General features: G+C 41.8%; 1 protein-coding gene across 3 annotated transcripts in view; it reads right to left on the bottom strand.

The window, feature by feature from the left end:
- The window catches only part of GIT2 (G protein-coupled receptor kinase interacting ArfGAP 2), a 47,011-nt gene that overhangs the window by 11,397 nt on the left and 14,408 nt on the right, over positions 1–21,206 (bottom strand). The window contains exons 8-16 of one of the 3 annotated variants that reach the window (XM_012650212.1): positions 20,159–20,204; positions 19,013–19,064; positions 15,298–15,370; positions 14,948–15,045; positions 13,508–13,619; positions 10,021–10,163; positions 7,943–8,092; positions 3,676–3,924; positions 1,954–2,043 (exon numbers count right to left, since the gene is read on the bottom strand). In XM_012650212.1, coding sequence (XP_012505666.1) covers positions 1,954–2,043; positions 3,676–3,924; positions 7,943–8,092; positions 10,021–10,163; positions 13,508–13,619; positions 14,948–15,045; positions 15,298–15,370; positions 19,013–19,064; positions 20,159–20,204 — 1,013 coding nt within the window. The remainder of the gene's footprint in view (positions 1–1,953; positions 2,044–3,675; positions 3,925–7,942; positions 8,093–10,020; positions 10,164–13,507; positions 13,620–14,947; positions 15,046–15,297; positions 15,371–19,012; positions 19,065–20,158; positions 20,205–21,206) is intronic. The other 2 variants (XM_012650213.1, XM_012650214.1) reach the window with 2 other exon arrangements.

The raw sequence follows: 21,206 nt of genomic DNA, 5'->3' as shown, positions 1-21,206 counted from the left end.
TTCAATTTCAGAACTGCTTATCAAGAATTCTTTTTAATAGACTGCTTCAAAAGTTTAGTAAAAAATCCCAAAAGGGCCAGGCATGGTGGTCCATGCCTTTAGTCCCAGCTACTCAGGAGGCTGAGGTGGGGGGACTGCTTGAGGCCAGGAGTTCAAGGCTGCGGTAAGCTATGATTGTGCCTGTGAATAGCCAGTGTACTCCAGCCTGGGCAAGATAGCAAGACTCCATCCTTAAAAGAAAAAAAAAAGAATCCCGAAAGGACCTTTGTGAGCCATATGCTACTGGTAGTGGGGAAGAAGGATTCTCCATCATTCCTAAATCATTCCTAGGTGTAGAGGGAATGGGCAAAGGCCCAGTGCAAATCCTACCTTGTCTGTAAAGGTGGTCTTTCACCCACAGCCACCTTCCTTACACTATCCTTCCACCAAAAAAAAAAAAAAATCAATTGAGCCAGAATCAGAACACAGGTCTTCAAAGTCTGTGCTCTTTCCATGACTTTGCCAGGTTGCAGTCATGTACTCTTTTTTTTTTTTTTTTTTTTGAGACAGAGTCTCACTGTGTTGCCCGGGCTAGAGTGCCATGGCGTCAGCCTAGCTCACAGCAACCTCAAACTCCTGGGCTCGAGCGATCCTTCTGCCTCAGCCTCCCGAGTAGCTGGGACTACAGGCATGTGCCACCATGCCCGGCTAATTTTTTCTATATATATATTTTTTTTAGTTGTCCTATTAATTTCTTTCTAATTTTAGTAGAGATGGGGTCTCGCTCTTGCTCAGGCTGGTTTCGAACTCCTGAGCTCAAACAATCCACCCGCCTCGGCCTCCCAGAGAGCTAGGATTACAGGCGTGAGCCATCGCGCCCGGCCAGTCATGTACTCTTTGTGTATGAAATTATTTATTGACGATGACTTTGGAAGTAGGCACTGTGCCACCTAATTCCTTAGGACCGTTTAACTGACTTACCAAAAGGCTAGGTATGGAGAAGGTACTTAATACTTATTGCCTGGCTACAATAAAAGGAGTTTACCTGAATCAGGCACTGCTATGGAGAAGGTAAAGTTACACACCAGCAGGCTGGGGTTGATCAGCCAATACAAGTGAAAGGCTTTCTGTTAATAGCTGCCCGCATGCCTCCAGCGCCACTAGATGTTAACAATTCTGATTCAGGATGCAGGGACTGTAAAACCTTCATTTGTCAAGTATGGTACTGATATAAAATGTGTCACAGGTTTAAATAAAGGCCGGGTGTAGTGGTTCATCTCTATAATCTCAGCACTGTGGGAGGCTGAGGCAGGAGGATGGCTTGAGGCCACGAGTTCAAGACCAGCCTGGGCAACATAGCGAGATCCCCCACCTCTACAAAAAAAATTTAAAAACTAGCTGGGCATAGTGGTATGAGCCTGTAGTCCTAGCTACTCAGGAGGCTGAGGCAGGAGATCACTTGAGCCCAGGAATTCAAGGTTATAGTGAGCTATGATTGTGCCACTGCACTCCAGCCTGGCCAATAGAGACACTGCCTCAAAATAAATAAATAAATAAATAAATAAAGGCATGATGTTTTAGTGCTTCAGCTAGTTCAAATATAGCAGTTTTAATCAGATAACTGTAGCTCTTAACAAATTTAACAGGTTTACCCTATTACAATATTTGACCAGCAGCCAGCTAATTTTCTGATTGTTTAAAAAGACAGTATGCTCAGAATAAATGCTATAAGGGTGATTTGTGAACTTGTTAAATATGATGTGAAAATGAGCAATGTGGAGTTAGACAAAAGGGAGGCCGCCTCTGGACAGGTGTTGCGTGCGTGCGTGTGCACCCCACGTGCTGTGAGAAACCAGGAAGCGCTGCCTCATGCAAGATGAAGGGCAGTTAGCAAGGGACAGGAGGACCCAAGCACAAAGCACACAGGAGCACTGCCCCTCCTCCAGAGAGCAGACCATTTAGAGTGTACTTAACCCTTCGGGTGCTTTCGTCCCTCGACCAGGAAAGTGTGGAGGGGAAGGAAGGCAGTGATGAAGAGGAGGTCACAAGCGCACTCCTCCCGATCTAGAAGGGGAAAGAGAAACACACTCGGGAAAATACAAAACAAACAAAAAACCCTACCATATCACCTGGCTTTGGTAAAAGAATCCTGGAAAATAACTTAGTACATGAGATGAGTGCTAAAATCTTGGTGACGGCTGGTGACAGATCCCCAGAGATGTTTAAACCCTTAGTGAAACACCTCCCAGAAACTGCTCTGAATTTAATAAGGCTACTTTTCCATAAGGGAAAAGACAATACCTAGCATGATCTGTCAAATTTACCGATAGTTTTTCTTTATGGGTAGCCTGAAGTGAACATTTGTTTTTTAATCAGGACTGACAATATGAAATGAGAAACTATACAAATGATTGTAAGTTGGTATACATTATTAATCTGATTTTTAGTATATTATATAGCTTTTGCAATAGTATGACATCCTTACATGCTAAATTTTTCTAAAATAAAAAAGTACACTGTGAAAACTAACAAAGGTTGCTTGTCCTAAATTCTATTTCCAGTTATATAAGATTATTAATTTAGTTCAATGGCATTCTCATTACACCAAATGTACAAAATCAATTGCCTTAGAATGTTAAACCCAAACAACTTAAAAAGAAGTTGAGATAATGGCCTTCCAAATATTAGATATACAATATAACAACACTGTAATTTCATTACATTAAAATTTGACGAAATTAAAGTAGGGTTTCATCTAGACCATATCCTTTACTTTGCATTCACCTGGAAAAATTTTTTGAAACTCCTATAAAATTTGACTAGAGAAATAATATATTTTGACACTCAAATAGTATTCTCTGGAAAAACACCACATAAAAAAGTTCAAAATGTCTAACGTTTTGTCAAAACATAAATTTTCATAATACATTAATCCAGAAGAAACATAATATTTGAGAACCCCGCAACACAATATTCATCCCATTGCAAAATAAGATTGTTAGAACCCTGGAACAGAATATAATCATTGGAATTCAACACTTGCAAGACTGATGGAGAGTATGACGTTTCCTTTTTATGAGATGACAAAGCCAGGCTGTCTCCATGGAGAGGAGGAGGAGGATGCGGAAGCTAGCTCAGCAGACACACTGAGCGCACGTGGACAGGCTGCAGAGGCCTGGGGCCTTCCAGACTTGCCTGTGTGTCTGGGCCACAGGTGAAAGGTCACCCGCTCAAGTGGGAGGAGCTGAAAAGGCATCTTGGATTCTAAGGGCTCCGGTTCATAAAGGGGCACATCCCTGTCATCTCAAAGAAGATGACACTTCTTTCTGTGAGTGACCTTTATAATTGGTTACTGTTTTTGGAAGTGAGGGAGGAAGGAGGGAAGTTTTACCAAAAAAAAATTTCCAATACTGGCTGGTTGGGAAATACATAATGGATACAGGAGAGAAAAGGGGAGTGGGAGTCGACAAGAGCCAGAATCCCCAACTTGGCTGAAGAACTTTCAGTCCATGGCCCTGTGTGCTCGTGGGAATGTCGCAAGCATCTGTAGACATGTTAATACAGCAAACACAATGGCAACTCTCTCAGCTCAATTTGGCAAAGCAGAGGCATGGGGATCTGCAGGTTCGGAAGAGGGGACAGAGGAGTCAGGCTACAGAGAGAGCGAACAGCGAAAGCGCCAGTGGTGTTACTTACGTGTGCGGGGAAGGGCTGGAGTCTCGTCCTGCTCTCTTCGGGACGGCTCGCTTCTCCCATTGGGAGATACGCTTTCTGACCTGATCCCGTCTCGTACATGGACATGGGCCTACTGCCCCGGGCAGACGGACGTCGCTTTAAGGAAGAGTGGTTGGAAGGGTCTGTGTACTCAGAACCAGTTTGCACCTGATATATATTGGTTGTGGCCTGTTTCCTGAGGTTCGAATTTTCACTCTGGAGTGTTTGAAGCTGAAAGAAATGTTTGGCAGTGGGACTGTGTTTTCTTATAGCAAGCAGAAAAAGCAAACACCAAGTCAATGAATATGACTACCAGCTTTAAACAATAAGGATAATAATGGCTAGCTAGGTTGAAAGTAAAAAGCAACTACAAACAAGAACTCTTTCTTCTGGAATGAGTGAAACACAATCAACTCACCTCATCACGTAAGCAAACAGTTTAATTTCTGAATGTGGAAAGTTGCAGTTTGGACTTTTAAAAAACTAAATGTCTAACCACTTAAAACATTTGCCATGGCGAGGCTGGGAAATGTTTGCAGGCAAGCTGTACTCTGGATTATTCTAAGTCTCAAGCAAGAGCTTGAGATCATTAAAACATCACTTAGGGAACTTGCTTTTTCAAATGAGCCCTGAGCAATTTGCAAATGCCAAAAATGACAGCAGACACCATGGAAGCAGCACAAAGATTACTAGAGTTGCTTTGCAAAGCAAGAAAGACAGTGAAGTTCAGCTTATGAAAAATCAGATCAGCTATTGCTTTCCAAAAAGCCAACAAGAAAAATTATGATTAACAGGTTTTTATTACATAATACTCTTGATATTCCAAACAATTCAGCACTTTTTTTAAAAAAAAATAGAGGGAACCGAATCATGGAAGTTTGCTATATTAACATATCAACAAAGAAAACGGGAAACCTATGGAACTATGTTAACATCTTCATGAGAATGCTCCATGTGGCATGCTGGCTTCCCTTTGGTGATGGATCATCTTTCAGCCAGGGCTGGAATATTTGGCCTTTCTCTCCTTTGGCTTTGTCACCCAAAAAACACGACCACGGTGGTGTCAGCTTTGGACACGCTACTCTGTCTGGCACCACCCATTTTAGTTAGAGACTGTCACTCGGAGGCCCTGAACGCTCTTTCCATTCCTCACATGCAGGCAGCTTCATGGTGTTGGATGAATTAGAGTTAAGGGATCAGCAAGGAATCGTGTTACTCTTTAGCATCTGGCACTTTAAACACAATTAGCTGCGTCCATTCTGCACAGTGTCCTTCCCCTCTGGTGCTCCTTCATCTTCCGTGACATTTTACAAGCTGGGTGTGGTGTGAGTTCAGCTGTCTACTCTTTGACAGAGATTGTAAAATCTGACCAAATTCCCCACCAGTGCCAAGGTTTAAGTCCACAAGCAACTGTCTGCACCAGAAGATCATTACTTTCTCAATAGCAAACCCATTCAATGTTGGGAGTTACTTTCAATTTTTATTTAGAAAGCACCGATCTGTGAAAAATACACCAACAGTAGTTGCTCCTCTTCATTAATTAGCATCTTTTCCAAGCAACTGTTAAATGTGAAAGATCAGATATAAATCATGCTACTTTGTCAATTAGCCATATAGAAAAAAAAAAATTTTACCTAACTTTGAAATGAAACCAATACATCTTTGCTAAGTAAACCAATTCCACATACTTCACATGAACAGCGCCAAACCTCTGTGAAAGGGTGACTTCCTGCCTCTTCCTCGGAAAGGCCACTCATTCTCGGTTTCCGTGAAGAGCGAGCCATTATGGAATGATAGATTGCTTCCACACCACCAAGGCTGTCGGGGCACACCTCATATCTGCAGCTCTCTTTCCAGAGAAAGAACAGCTGCAAAGTGCAAAGCAGCCACTGCAAATTCCTACATTCCGAGAGACAGACAGGCATGAGGGGCCTGTCAAAACTATTTCGTAGGGAACCCATGGCTTAGAGTCCCAAGAATGAGGAGCATGACTGACACACGTCCCTCAACAGGGCACTGGTGCATCGAGTCACATGTTTGTCTGTCTATGGAAAAAGTTTCTGTTACAGTTTCTCAGTTAAGGCCTTGAAATCTGAAACTCTATCCTAACACGTCTCATGCCTCTAAAACATCCAGCCTGGATTTTGTCTGAATGTGTTTTCATGAGCACAAGTTCCTATTTTCAGTTTTTAAAAATGTTAGTACTTGGCTGGGCGCGGTGGCTCACGCCTGTAATCCTAGCACTCTGGGAGGCCAAGGCGGGCGGATTGCTTGAGCTCAAGAGTTCGAGACCAGCCTGAGCAAGAGCGAGACTCCGTCTCTACTAAAAATAGAAAGAAATTAATCGGACAACTAAAACTACATAGGAAAAAAAATTAGCCGGGCATGGTGGCGCATGCCTGTAGTCCCAGCTACTCGGGAGGCTGAGGCAGAAGGATCGCTTGAGCCCAGGAGTCTGAGGTTGCTGTGAGCTAGGCTGACACCACGGCACTCGAGCCCCGGCAAAAGAGAGAGACTTTGTCTCAAAAAAAAAAAAAAACTGTTAGTACTCTGTATTTAGAGAGATGTCCTCGGATAAATTTTAATGATATTTATCTTAATAAGAACCAGGCTACACTTTTTTTGTTTGGAAGGAGTTTAACAGGAAACAAAACGTTGCAGATAATTCAATCATTTCCAAAAATCAAAAGCATTTCTGAGAATCAAGGGATAATCAACGAGCAAAGGCAATTTCACTGTGCATTTCTTAGAGAAGCTAAAGACATTTGCTTTCTCTGGTGAGTTCTATAAACATTGAAAGGAGCATTATAGAATTAAAAAACGTGGTGTGTAGCAGATTGGTATACAATGGCAAAAATCAGCATGTTTCAGAAAAAGTTACCTCAATAAAATTATCGGTCCAATTAATGGGACAAATTACTACAAATCTACTAAACAAAATATATTTCAGAAAAGGCAGAGGTAGTGCAAGTCCTATATGTTACGACGAAGGGGCTCTAGACAGGGCTGGGAGGCACAGAGCAAGGGTCTGTTTGTTCGAAGCTGACTGATCTTCAGGCATTCTTGTTCCCTTCTACTACAGGTATCAGAGCCGTTTATTTCAAACGGTCTCAAAAAATATCTAGAGCTCAACTCCAAAAGAATAGTAGACCAAACCCCAGGCAAAGGTGCACAGCAATTTACTTCCCTAGAAAGTAGAGGAGCATGGGCCCCTTTTTAGTTCTTTGACCTTCCTTTAGGAAGCAGCTTTGAAAAGGATCCAGCCACGAATGAAATGCACCATGTCCTCAGGTCTTGAAAATGATATGGAAATGTTCCTCAAATGACAGCATAAAGACACAGATTACATAGTTCGCTTTGTTTCTGTTTAAGGGGAGTGTAGAAGATCTCATTTTTGAAGAGAACTGAATGATGGGAGCAATACCCACAAAGTCAAGGGCAAAATTTGGAATTTTTCAACTTCTTTTTCTTAGCCTTCTCATAAAGAGGTACATATGTAACCCTCCGCCTTAGCGTATTCCTTGCTGCTATCAGCCATTCTTCTTCAAGGGATTAATGTATTCGTACAGTTCTGCTTCTCTCAAAAAGTCATGAGAAAATGCTGAACAAATGGGATTGTTCCTTACTAGCATGCAGTTCTTGCTAGTACAAACTAAATGTTTTCCCTTATTTACTGAGAAGCCGCTCTGAACCCTAGGCCCTGCTCTAGGTTCTGAAGATACCACAGGTAAGTGGCAAGAACCAGTGAAAAATAAGGCAGGAATGTGGGATAGGGCTGGCTGGGCAGAGGTGGGTAATAACTCAGAGTCAGAATGAACAGGGAGCACCTTGCCGGGTGTGGGGTGGGGCTTGAGTGCTGATAGACATGTACACCCGTCCAGGGCTTTCATCTGCTCTTTCTCCATGGTGCGATTATCCTTTAGAACTAGCAATAGGAAGACTCACGTCCAGGTTCCCAGGACGCACAGAAAAGTGCAAAGGTTATTACAACTAATACAAACACTTAACAAATAGGTTGTCAGATTTCTCCTACTTGGGGAACTTACTCTGGATATATTTCTAATCAAAGCTATTTTATTTCAAATATCCAAACACATCCTGCTTCCAAAAAGACAGCTTGGCCCAAAGATTTCTAGGTCTGTTAGAGTAACTGTTTTTCTTCCCTCTGACCACAAGCATGGTGCCTGGGGATCTTCCTCGTACTATGGGATTAAAGAGTCAACCCTCCTGGCATTTATTAACATGTTACCTTTTTCTGCATAATTCTCAGCTCGTCACTCAAGTTGTTATTCACCTTCATTAGCTGTTGTATCTTGGCCTCAGAAGCCACTAGAGCGTTTTTGACCTCCAAAAATTCCTGCACAGTGACTGGTCCATCTGATAAATCTGAATCTAGGCTCTAAAAATAAATTGGGGAAAATGTTCACAATCTGAGATGACGATAACATTAAAGACTAACAGCTAAAGAATTTCATATTCTGACCATGCCAGCTGAATTGCAAAGCTAAACCAAATCAAGGCCTCTGAGAGTAATGTAAAACTAAACATAGAAGTAGGGTCACTAAGTAATATTTCAATGATTTAAAAGGCAATATTTTCTACTGGAACAGGTAGTGGGGCTACAAATCTACGCTGACAGTGACTGTCTAAGGAGGTCTGTCCTGTCTTAAAAGCCTTTCTCTCGCTTATTTTTTTTTCTTTTTTATTCATTCTTTCATTAATTCAATCATTCCAACATTTTTATTGAGCATTAGGCAGTGTTCTATGTGCTTGGGATATATCAGAAAAGAGACAAAAATTCCTGCTTCCATGGTGTTTACATCCCAGCAGTATGAGAGAAGGAAAAAATAAAAATAAGTAAATACACGGTATGATCGAAGGTGATTAGTGCTGTGGAAAAAGATAAGATGGAGCAGGGCAGGGGGCTGAGGGGCCGAAGCAGGGGTGGAGGTGGGCTGCGTGTTAACTGGGAGCTGGCGTGAGCTGTGAGTCGGTGAGAGGTGAGCAAGAGCCTGGGAGGTGAGGGGATCAGTCAGACAGGTGTGGAGGAAGAATGTTCCAGCAGCTGCAGAGCTCATCTAGAGGGAGCAGGTGTGCAGGGTGGAGGGCAGAGGAGGCCAGGCAGTCACGGAGGGTCCTGGAATGACCTTGGCCTTCACTGAGGGAACAGGGCAGCTTCCAGGGAGTCTGGGCAGGGGCGTCCCCTGCATCTGCCAATGGCACCACCCTTTTCACAGTCATGCAAGCCAGAAAACTCTGGACACATCTTCTAGAAGTCTATCTCCCCACTTCAACCCTCCAACTTACTGCCAAGATTTTTCTGTTCTACCTTCTCATTCATCCATTCTCATATGTTTGCTGAGCCCCTCTGTGGGCTAGTCCCAGGGACCAGCGGAGTATGGATCACCCAGGGCCTGCCACCCTCTCCCCAGGCTCATACTCTGGTGCCAACGTCTTTCTCTCACCTGGGCCTTCCTAGCCCAGGCCCTGAGGTGGCCGTGTCGGCTCCTGTCTGGATTTCTTTGAAAGTACCTTAACTGGGTTCCCACTCTCTGACCCACCAGAACAGTCCTCCCCAGACATAGCTCTGGCCTTTGCCCTCCTACCCTGCCTAAAGCTTCCTGGGCTCTGCATGCCCCGCAAGGCCCAGGCTCTTCAGTCTGGCGTCATGTTCCTTTACTGAAGCTCTGAGTCCCACCCCTTTTAGGCTGTCCCTACGTCCCTCGCATGCCCAGCTTTGCCCCCAGATGCGCAGGTTTCACTCTCTGTCTGTGCTGCCCTTCCCTGCTTGCTCCACATGCCACCTCCCATGTGTCCTTTACCGCTCACCCTAAGAGCCATCCCATTTACAAAGCCTGTCCCGATTCAGCAACAAGTCCTCTCTCCTCGCACTCCCTCAGCTTCTGGTTGGGCTTCGGATGACACGTGTCACTTTGTGCCTTCTCCTGCAAGTATCTCTCTGCTGGGCAGTGACTCCTCACGAGAAAGGGACTAGGCCTCGTCCAGGAGAGCATTATCCATAGAAGGCACTCAGTAAACATTTGTTGAATGCATAGAGCACACCAGTCGCTCCTCACAAGTTTTATAAAGTCACGACTGCAGCAGGGCTGCAATTCAGGGACAAAGGATCCCCTATTTTAAAACCGTTTACCTTGTTTTCCCCCTGCTGGGCTATTACTAGCCCAAGCTAGTAATAAACCCAACCTTACCTCCACGGCACCTTTCGTAGGGCTAGCCTTCACATGACTGACAAATTAGGCAATTTTGCAGGAGAAAGATTTTTAAAAGAAACACATTCGCCCTTCTGTGTGAAGTGTGTCCTCTCACCTTCTGCCGGTTTGCTTTGCTTGCAGTGGTTTCCAAATCCGTGTCTTCGTCTGAGGCCACGCTGTCATAGTCTGGCTGGTCATTGTCTTGACTCTCAATACTGTGCTGGTTACTGACTGTTTTCAGTATGAGCTCCACGCTGTCTGTCAACAGAAGCAAATAACTTTATTTCAGGCTTGAAACATCTTTTTTTCTTCCAAAAAATGACTGGAAGGATTTTTTGGTTTACTGAAAGAAGACAGAAATAGCAATGTTATTTTCACACCAATATAGGGATAACAGAAGAAATTTTCCATCAGAAAGACAGCTGCATAGAGAGATTCCAGCATTCCTCTGATCTACCTGCCAAATATGGGCAAATTAAGGAGATGGCTTAGGAAAGAGCTGCTCAGATTAAGGAGGCGGGCTCCCAAGTTTCTATACACAGAGCACAGCTCAGATCACCAAGATAAAGCTGTAACTAATAAGATAAACCGTAATTTGATTAATACCTGTAACTTGCTTATAAGGTAATGTCAAGTCAAAACAGAAAGCAAATTGTTAAAACCAGAGCCTAGAAACTAGGTGTTCAAAGAATAGGAACATTGGCATTTAGTCACCTGAATCCTAGAGAGAGAGAGAGAGAGAGAGAGAGAGAGAGAGAGAGAGAGAGAGAGAAGCGGAGAGGAGAATAAATCCAAAGGATACACAATGATGTCATTAGGAGTGTCTATTCCATAGGGAACCAGGGAGGATTCTACAAGCTCTAACACATTTTGAATAAAAGATTTCACAAACTACCTAAATCTCTCCAATTTCTTTCAGGCAACTCAAGCTAACCTCTGATTTCTAAAATTGTTTCCTAGATATCTTGATGGATGATATCTGGGTGATGAATTATAGTTACTTAAAAGGACTAGGTTCTCTTTTAATTTTTAAAATTAATATTTAAAAACATAATGATTACAGAAGTAAGAAAGATTCAATATAGAAAACTTGGAAACTAATGAACAAGGAAGATGGAGTAATCACAGCCATTGTTACATGTTGATCTATTTCTTTTTTTCTTCCAAGTCCTGTTTTAATTAGAAAATTGATGGAAAATATAGAACTACTGCCCATAGGTACTTTTATTTTTTTTGTTTCAGCATATTACGGGCGTGCATTTCCATTTAGGTTACATATATTGCCTTTGCCCCACCTGAGTCAGAGCTTCAAGTGTGTCTATCCCCCAGATGGTGCGCACCGCACCCATTAGGTGTGTATATACCCATCCCCTCCTCCCCGCTCCCACCTGCCCAACACCCGATGAATGTTTCTACTATATGAGCACTTCAGTGTCAGTCAGTTAAGTCAGTTAATACTCTAGTCTTTTTTAAAGCACATATATATACACACAGTCAATTCTTATTATTCTTAGTAGTTATGTTCTAAAAAGTTGCTGTGAACACTGAGTTAGCCACTACTGAATCAGTGCTCCTGGGAAAACATAGGGTTAGGTTCCTGAGAACCTCTGGTCAGATTTTCATCAACGGATCAATATGTAACCCTGTTTTATGCGTGTTTCTGTTTAAAGACACCTTATTTAGCACATATTGTTGATTCATTAACATTGAACTCATGGTCAACAGCACTATAAATCAGGCCTGAACAATGCTTATCGAACATACATTTCCTCCACAGGACATGTCACAGCCTTCTTGCACTTAGAACACTAGACAGCACTTCAGCACTACGCTTGGGGGCTGTTTTTTTTTTTTTTTTTTTTTTGAGACAGAGTCTCACTCTTTCGCCCAGGCTAGAGTGAGTGCCGTGGCGTCAGCCTAGCTCACAGCAACCTCAAACTCCTGGCTCAAGCGATCCTCCTGCCTCAGCCTCCCGAGTAGCTGGGACTACAGGCATGCACCACCATGCCCGGCTAATTTTTTCTATATATTTTTAGTTGTCCGATTAATTTCTTTCTATTTTTAGTAGAGACGGGGTCTCGCTCTTGCTCAGGCTGGTTTCGAACTCCTGAGCTCAAACAATCCGCCCGCCTCGGCCTCCCAGAGTGCTAGGATTACAGGCGTGAGCCACTGCGCCCGGCCTTGGGGGCTGTTTTTGAACAGTTAAATCACCAACAGAAAGGACAAAAATGTGAAAAACATGGCACTAAATAGACTAAGGAAAGGACATTTTTCTATAGTATGAGTGCTGAAATAAGAGGGCAGGGAATCACTTTGTTAACCTCAGCTAGAAATGTGTGTTTGGGTAACTCAAATTTTTTGCCATTCTGCAGAAGTCCAAGAATGACCTTGAAAAGTGCTTCTAGTACTAATTTTGGGGTTACAATAAATGTTAGCAAGTTAGATGAATCTGCAAATATGGAATGTGCAGATGAGGATCAATTTTGTATTTATACTTACATGAGGCATGATCACTTGTATACGAGTGTGTGTGTGTGTGTGTGTGTATGTTTTCCTTACAAAACTGGGATTTTATACTAAATGTTTAAAAAAATTTATTACTTTATCCTATATCATTACACATTCTCTGAAAAAGATGTGTACCATTTAAATATGTGACTAATTATTCCTCTATTATTTAGTTGTTTCTAATGTTTTTGCTGTTATACATAACATGCATATAACATCTTTGATTATTTCCCTTCAATTAACGCCAAGGAATGGAACTATCAAATCAAAGAGCAGGCACATTTTGAGACTTCAAATTTATACAAAGACTCTTGTCACTGAGCCTTCACCAAAATTTAATAAACCTTTTCAGAACTTCCTTATTTCTGGTTGAACTGATAAAAATCAGATTCCTGAATAGGCAAGAGGAAAGAACAAACTGCTGTTGGTTAATGATTATTGTCTTTGGGGAACGTGATACTGACTGAAAGTTTAATTTTTACAGTACATATTTCTTTTGTTTAAATGCTTTTCAGTAAAAAAGTATGGTTTCTATAACTAGAAAAAAACAATAAGGATACAGTAATAAGGGTGGAGAAGAAGTACATTCTTAAGCGTGTAGACAGGACCCTGAGTACTGAACTACTCAACAGGGCACCTCTGAGACAGATGCCCAGTGCTCTGTTTATGATTTTAAATCACAATAATTCTCACTGTAGACATTTGAAGTTTACAGCAACAAATTTTACTTAGAACTCAGTTTTGTACGTAAGCAACAGCAGGGGAGATGCCATTTCAATCAAGAGTTCATTTTCTTACATTCTTTAACAAGATCTAAGTCAGACTTCTGGGTTAATTTCAGGGTGCAATCTTATAGGGAAGTTAAGTGACCCAAAAGGAGAAAAAAAAATCATATATAAGATAAACCTGAAATATTGTTAATTCACCAGGGTCCAAACAGGTAAATTCTGCACACAACGTATCACCAATAAAACTTACAGGACTTTAAGCTGTTGTGCTGTTGACTGCTTTAATTAGTTTATAACTTTAAATTTAACATGTGTGGCAAGTTTAGAAAGCCAAAAAAGCAAACACGTAGAGGTTTGAGCAGTTACCTTTAGAACTAGAGAGAGGGCTGCCTTGCTGTCTCCTCTTGGCGTCACTGAGAATGTCGATGACCAGTGTGGCAAACTCGTGGGCATTGAACCGAGCTAATTTCTGCCTGCCCTGAGGGTGAGAAAATAATTGGAAATATTCCTCAATGTAAAAATACATACACAAACAGCCATGCAAAACTAGTTAGACTTCTCCAAAGACCTTCCAGCATGATCAAAGTATAATGAATCACAGCCATAATTGAATCAAACCTTAATATTTTCCATATGAACAATTTAAAATCATTTATATAAGAGAACTTCATAACATTCAAGTTCTCACAATGCATTTTTATTTTTGTGAGCAAAAATAAAATCGTTCACCTTAATGTTTTTCATCTACTATGGATTCAGTGTTGAAGTAAACTCAGTAACGAAAATTAATTTGGAGGGAAATTTTTAAATTTCAAGAAAAAGTTACACTCCAGGTGTGGCTATATGCTCACATATAGCCATTAATCATAAAGACTAAAACACCTTCCTACTTTACTCCACATTTCTCCTCTTGATGGGTGCTTAGTCTGTTTTTAAAGTTCTGTTATCATATACAGTGTTTTGATGAAAATCACTGTGCAGAAATCTATTTTTATTAGAGCATATTCCCAAATGAGAAATTCCTGTGTAAAGGATGTACTTAATTTTGAGGCTTCTGAAACTGGTAAACAAATTGCTTTTCTGAAGTCTACAGCAACTTTAATTTGTCTTATCTGTAGCATGAGAAAGCCCAGCTTCCCACATTTTATCCAGCTTGGAATATCCTTTACTATGTATTTTATTAATATGATTGAAGAAACTTTCACTAATGTGTTTAGGCTGCTTTCTTTGATTACTAATAAGGTTAAACATTTCTTCACATTTGTAAGCCATTTATATTTCTTCTGTGAATTGTTTTATATTCTTTCCCAGTCATCTATTTACAGCTATTGCTTTTCTTATCATTTTGTGAGTTGTGTGTAGATGTGTGTATAAAAGATTTTTTTTTTTTTTTTTTTTTTTTTTTGAGGCAGGGTCTTGTTCTGTTGCCTGGGTTAGAGTGCAGTGGTGTCATCATAGCACACTGCAACCTCAAACTCCCAGGCTCAAGTGATCCTCCTGCCTCGGCCTTCCAAGTAGCTGGGACTATGGGTGCAGTCACCTCGCTTGGCTAATTTTTCTATTTTTTGTAGAGACAGGGTCTCACTCTGTCACTCGGGCTGGTCTCAAACTCCTGGCCTCAAGCAATCCTCCTGCTTCAGCCTCCCAAAGTGCTAGGATTACAGGCAGGAGCATCTGGCCCCAAGATGTTAAATTTTAATCAATCAAAAAACTTAAAATACTCGTCCTGGGAAATGAAATACCATGACATCAGCCATTCCCCTAATACTACTGTAATACTAGCTATTTTCAAACTGAGCCACTTGCCTGGTTTCGTGTTGATGAGTACTCAGGATTGACCGGAAGAAAGGGGACGACGGTTGTCTCGGTTACCAGGGTGCTGTGGTTTTGCGTGGCAAGCCAGACTAGCCAGAGGAAAGAGCCAGAGACAGAATGTCATCACACCGGGTGTGCCGCTGCTCCTCTGAGAGGCACGGCTCACGCGTTACTAGGGAGACTTGGGGAAGCACACTCTGAAGCCAACATACGCAAAGGTAAATGTCGACACACGCGTTATCAGGACAGGAGAAATTGGGCTAGTAAGACACTGAGGCTGGCAGCTTGATGCTGCCCACTGATAACAGAAGCTTATTAGATAAAGCCACATGTTAAGTCACCTGCATCAGTCTCTCGCCTGTCAACTTCATCGTACACATCCATGGCAAGTTCTTCAAACAAATGATTACTTAGCTGAAAGTAAAAAATATCAGGAACACAAGGGACAACGATTAACACCAGGAGGACGAGAGGGCCTGCGACTTATTCACCCTTTTATCTCCAATGTCTATCCAAAGCCAGTGCTTAGGAAGTACCCACTGTTAAATAGACAAAACATTTCAAAAATCATACAGAGCCTCTAGAAATATCTGCCGCCCACAGCAGCCTCACTACTTTATGACTCGCAGACAGGGCCTATTAAGGAGGTCAGAGGTATCTAACGTGCATCATCTCAAAAGCAGGTTCCAACTCTCTACTCTTCTTTTGGTATCACTCTGGACAGTGTTGGCTCATTACCCAACATGTAAGGGATCCTAAATCCTGGGCAGGATAAAGGAACAAAAACATGCCGCTTTGAGAGGATAAAATGTGTCGTTGCACAAAAATACAACCCAGACCTGGGTTGCATTTCTTGGCTATCTTCCTCAGTAGCAGTCCCTCAACCTCCAGGAGAATGGAGCTTCCCTAACAAAGCGCAGCCTGACTAATCAGTGCACTGTGTGGCGTCAGCTCACAAAACAATCCCCGCGCAGGCTAAAGTGCCTGCCTGGCCATGGCCGGGCACGGGGAGGACAAAGTCTTCCCAGCTCGGATGAGGTGAAGCCCCTGCCAGGGCGGCTCTGGCTCCCTCTGCCCTCTTTGCCTCGTGAAACTCACCCTGACACTTTGACAGCTGTGACTTTTTAACTGCTTCCCTGCCCTGTGAGGGCAGATGCAGAATTTGGTGTACTCCCTACTGTGTTCCTTACGGCCACTAACAGTGCCTCACACTCAGGAGGGGCTCAGGAAAAGCCACTCACAGACTGACCAGAAGGTATTTTCTGCAGCAATTAAAAATGCTGGCTACCCGGGCCTCACAGGAATGCGTTAAAATACGTACAACATATTGTTGGATGGAAAAAGCAGGATATAAAATGCTACAATTATGATTTTCAGTTTCAAAAATAAAAACACATGCATATGAAGTAAGAACTGCAAGAAATGTAGCAAAATACCGAGTGTGACTCCATTAAGAGTATAGTGGTATGGGATAGTTCCCTTTCTCTATTTTCCACATTTTCTCTAGTGTGATCACATTACATTTATAAATGAAAATAAACCCTGACAGCCTGCTGCCAGATAAGATGATGGACTGGGAGCCTGAACTTGCTTCATAAATATCCAGTTTTTTCCCCTAAGGGACTATATGCTAATGTTATTATTACTAACAACAACTATAATAATGGCCAATGCCGATTAAGGGCTTATATCACAGGCATTGTGCTAACAGTGCTAATAGTATCATATTTAATTCTCGTAACACCTCTATGAAGACAGGAATTACTACGGTCCCATTTTACAGACAAAGAAATGGAGGCATAGAAGTTAGTAGCCTGCCTAAAGTCACAAAGCTAGTAAGTGACAGGCCTGAGATCCAAGTTTAAATCTCTCAAAATGTTAACATTTACTAATTCAAGGAATACGTTATTAGCCTTCGTTGTATTTCTCTCAGCTTTCCATTGGCAGGGTGGGGGAAGGTGGGGAAAGGAAGGAGAGAGAAGAAGATGTGGAGGATAAATACCAGGCACTGATAAGAACAGCCACCTGTGAGGCCACAGGGTGGGGGCCAACACGTTACAGTGGCAGCTGACCCCTACTGAGCTGGACTGGTCTGACCTGCAGACCCTGCTCTACCTCGATCCCTTTTCTAGGAGAAGACTCCAAGGCACAGGGCGGCTAAGGAGCTTGGCAGGGCCAGGATGTGTACTGACCAATTTGACTCAGAGCCCAAGTTCTTGAGAGCTGTGCTGCACTTTGTTCCCGACATTTATTTAATGCCTGCCACATGCTGGAGACACTACAGACCCAACCTCAGCTTTCATGCAGCTTCTAGCCTAGCAAATGTAGGACAGGCAAACGGAACCTGGGTTTTTATCTAGCTTTGAATTATTGGTAATAAAAATTTGCTTATAGATTATGAGTGATTAAAAGGAAATCACACAATAGTTAGTGCTATCTGACTCCAAAGCTTATCATTTTAATCACCTTACTATATGACTTCCTTAATTTAAGTAAGGCAATAAAACACACAGACACACAAAACTGTAGATACAGAACACAGAGACACCAAACAAATTGCATAAAACACATTTATTTCATAATACAGTTAAATACTAGCACGGATAAATTCATTTTATGTAATACTTAATAGCATATATGAAGTTCTAGTAAAGGGTCTTCTGTGAAGAGGGGATGAGGAGAAAGTCATAACTTAGGGAGGCTTCAGAGTCAGCTTGACTTCAGAGTCAAGCTTCGGGAAAGCTACTACCTACATTGTGAAGGTGGTCAGAGCTCAGCTCCGTGAATGGTCAGAGGGATGGATGCTGGGAAAGGCAAACGCTGCAGGCAAAAGAGGGATCCCGGAAGAAGACTTGAATGTGGCAGCTCATGGCCTCAGAGAGTGTTAATCCATAAAGACAAAGACACACACACACACACACACACACACACACGGAACCAGATGGGAAGTAGGGCAAGCTCTGAAAGGTGAGAGCTGAATGACGCCTTTAAAGGTTACAAAAAGTTAAGAGTCTTGGTTCTGATCCAGAGAGCAATGAGAATAGCTGAGGGGTGTAATCTGGTGGTTAAAATGGCTGGGAAGTGCCCTGGTGAGGCATCATTTGAGTGAACTAGACAAGGAGAAATTGTCCCCAGAGAAGCAGATTTCCTGGGACCCTGACCACGGTTGAGGTGGGCAGGCTGGCAAGAAAGACAGACACTAAAGGGGGGCCCTGGCCTGCAGAGTCGGCAAACTGAGCACATACGTGGGCCGGGACCACCAGTTTTAACAGCATTAACTTAAAAAGGTCTTATGCATGGCAAGGGGTGGGCAAAAGAGAATTACAACCGTGGCTGGATCCCAGATAGCAGTGAAGGCATCTGCAATATTTGCCACCACGCCAGCATCAGCTTTTATCACTCTCTAGCATCCTCTGTGGCCACAGGAAGTACCCCAAGGAAGTGTGCCCCACTTACGCATCACACTGAGAGAAACTAGGAATTCTACTGAGGAGAAACAACTTCCTAACGTCAAAGGCACAGTCTTCGCTTTTAGCATGGCAGAGAAGAATGCGATTATTTGAAGCAGAGCCAAATTGGATATACCAAACTTTTTTTTTTTTTTTTTAAAGAGACAGTGTCTCGCTCTGTTGCCCAGACTGGAGACTGGAGTGCAGTGGCATGATCAGAGCTCACTGCAGACTTGAACTCCTGGGCTCAAGGGATCCCCCTGCCTTAGCCTCCCGAGTAACTCGGACTACAGGTGCGTGCTACCACGACCAGTTAATTTCTAAATTTTCATTTCTGTAGAGATGGGGGTCTCGCTATTGCCCAGGCTAGTCGTGAACTCCTGGTGTCAAGCGATCCTCCTGCCTTGGCCTCCCAAAGTTGGATGTACTAAACTTAACAGTGCCTTTGGTCTTCATTGCTACATATTCAATGGTCTGCTTCTAATTTAACAACATCTAAAGGTATGAAATAATGCCATCTGACACAACAGGTAACTTGCACTGAGAACAAGTATCAGTAGGATACACTGATTCCCATACTGGAGTTCACCAGTAGAGAGATACTCACAGATTGAAGTTTCTTCTTAGCAGCTTTTGCCAACTCAGACAAATCCAGGCTGCTAAGAAAATGTACAAAACTAATAAGCAAATAAATAAAATCATGTTTATGAGCTCTGTAGAAGATTAAGATAGCAAGGGATAAAAATATTAATTACAGTTTGTGAACACTGTCACAGTCAATCATTCTACAGTCCAACAGAGTCAGTGAGGAAACTTTAAACAAAACAATTTAGTGAAAGTAACTCCTAGAAATAACATAATCATATAACGTGGTAAAGAGAAAAAAATCACCTACCAACTAAATGACAAAAGCTATTACTAGGTTAATCTCGCAGCCCTTATGTGAGAAGTCACAATTTTCGAAGTGTTAAAAAAAAAAAAAGGGCACAATAGAAGAAAACACAAAAAGAGAAGATGTAAAAAACTGGAATTATAAGATCACATCTACAATAGCAGCTAATTATTTCATAAACTCTGGACAGGATTTATGCAAAGGTAACTGATAAAATAAGGGCTTAAGGTTCATTTCCTGCAGCAATGAACTTGTCTAATCTTAAAGCAGGGGTCAGCAAATTACAGCCTTTTTTTTTTTAGTTCAGCCCATGATTTACATTTTAAAATGACTGGGGGAAAATAATATTTCATGACATGTGAAAATAATATGAAATTTGAATTTCAGTGTCCAGAAATAAAATTTTATTGGAACAAACATGCCCATTCATTTATGTAGTATCCACAGATGCCTCTGTCTACCATGGCAGAGTTAAGCAGTTGCAACAGAGACCATAAAGCCCACAAAGCTTAAGATAGTTACTGTCTGGCTCTTGACAAAAAAGTTTGCCAACCCCTGCCGTAGACAAAGAATATAATCTCTTATAATACAGAAATATTCTGTAAGTATACAGATATAATATACAGTCACAACTGGCTAAAACAGTGACAATATCACTGATTTCAATTTTCTTATTAGTAAACTTGTTACTTGTGCCCTTTCGAACTTAAGTTTTATATGATGGTTTACTTACAGCCGTCTTATTTCCAAATTGTATAGCCATAAAAGAGAAAAATGTATGGGCTTTGTTAAACACAAAATACATAAACACTATACAACCAAGTTTAGGGACAGATAAAATTGGTATTTTAATGGCCTTACCTGTCTGCCATTTGAGGTATTATAAAGTGCTGTCCATTTTTGTGATCTGAAACAGAAACCAAGTCAAAGTTTTGTTCATATAAATATTGATAAGATCTACAAAGGAACACCACCATTACTTTCTCAATTTAAGTTTTGCAATTAGTATTTTTGCTTAGTTATGACTCACGTGGGAAAACAGAAGTTGCCAGACTGGCTACAAATTCCTAAAGACCTGGCCAGTAGCAAGAATCAGATCCTTGTTTTCTTCTGGTACAAAGGTCCAGACATTGTTAAACAGAAACCTATGCTCACCCCAATCCTTAGGATTAGTTTAGCCTCAGGATAGCTGATGATCTTGAGCCATGGAAAGTGTTCAGGGAGCTGAGGTCGCTCAGAGCAGGCTTCTGTCAGCTCGCCATGTGGGACGGTAGAGCTTCACTGAGCTCTGGTGGCTCATTGGCTCGTTCATATTAAACTATTAGTATAAATCACCCAGGGCTGGGGCAGGTGGCCTTTGAAGATCAAAGGACTTTGAAGACAGGGACTCTATCTCCTACAAAGCTTACTGACCCAGTCCTAATTTAGCTTCTGGAGGACAATGATCCATGAACCAATGAATAAAATCACTAATAGCATTCATATACAGGTTTTTGCGTAAACGTATGTCTATATTTCTCTTGGGTAAATACCTAGGAGTGGGACTGCTAGGTTATATGTAAATGTATGTTTAACTAGGTAAGAAACTGTTAGACCTTTTTTCAGAGTAGCTCTAGCATTTTGTATTCCAAACAGCAATGTACGGAGTTACAGTTGCTCTGTGTTTTTTCCAGCACTTGCATTGTCAGTTTTTGTTTTGTTTTTTAAATTTTAGTCATTCTGATAGCTATGTTGTGGTATCTCACTGTGCGAATGGCTAATGATGCTGGGCTTGTCTTCCATGTGCTTATTTTTTTGGCATCTATGTATTGTCTTTGTCCAGTTTTTATTGGGTTTTCTTACTGTTGAGTTTTAAAAAAATCTTTAAATCTTCTGGATGTAGTCATTTGTTGGATATGGGATTTCCAAA

This window comes from Propithecus coquereli, unplaced genomic scaffold, assembly GCF_000956105.1.
Source record: "Propithecus coquereli isolate 6110/MARCELLA unplaced genomic scaffold, Pcoq_1.0 Scaffold314, whole genome shotgun sequence".
NCBI classification, from domain to species: domain Eukaryota; kingdom Metazoa; phylum Chordata; class Mammalia; order Primates; family Indriidae; genus Propithecus; species Propithecus coquereli.
Note: the sequence above shows the minus strand (reverse complement) of the source record. Positions and strands in the feature narration are given on the sequence as shown.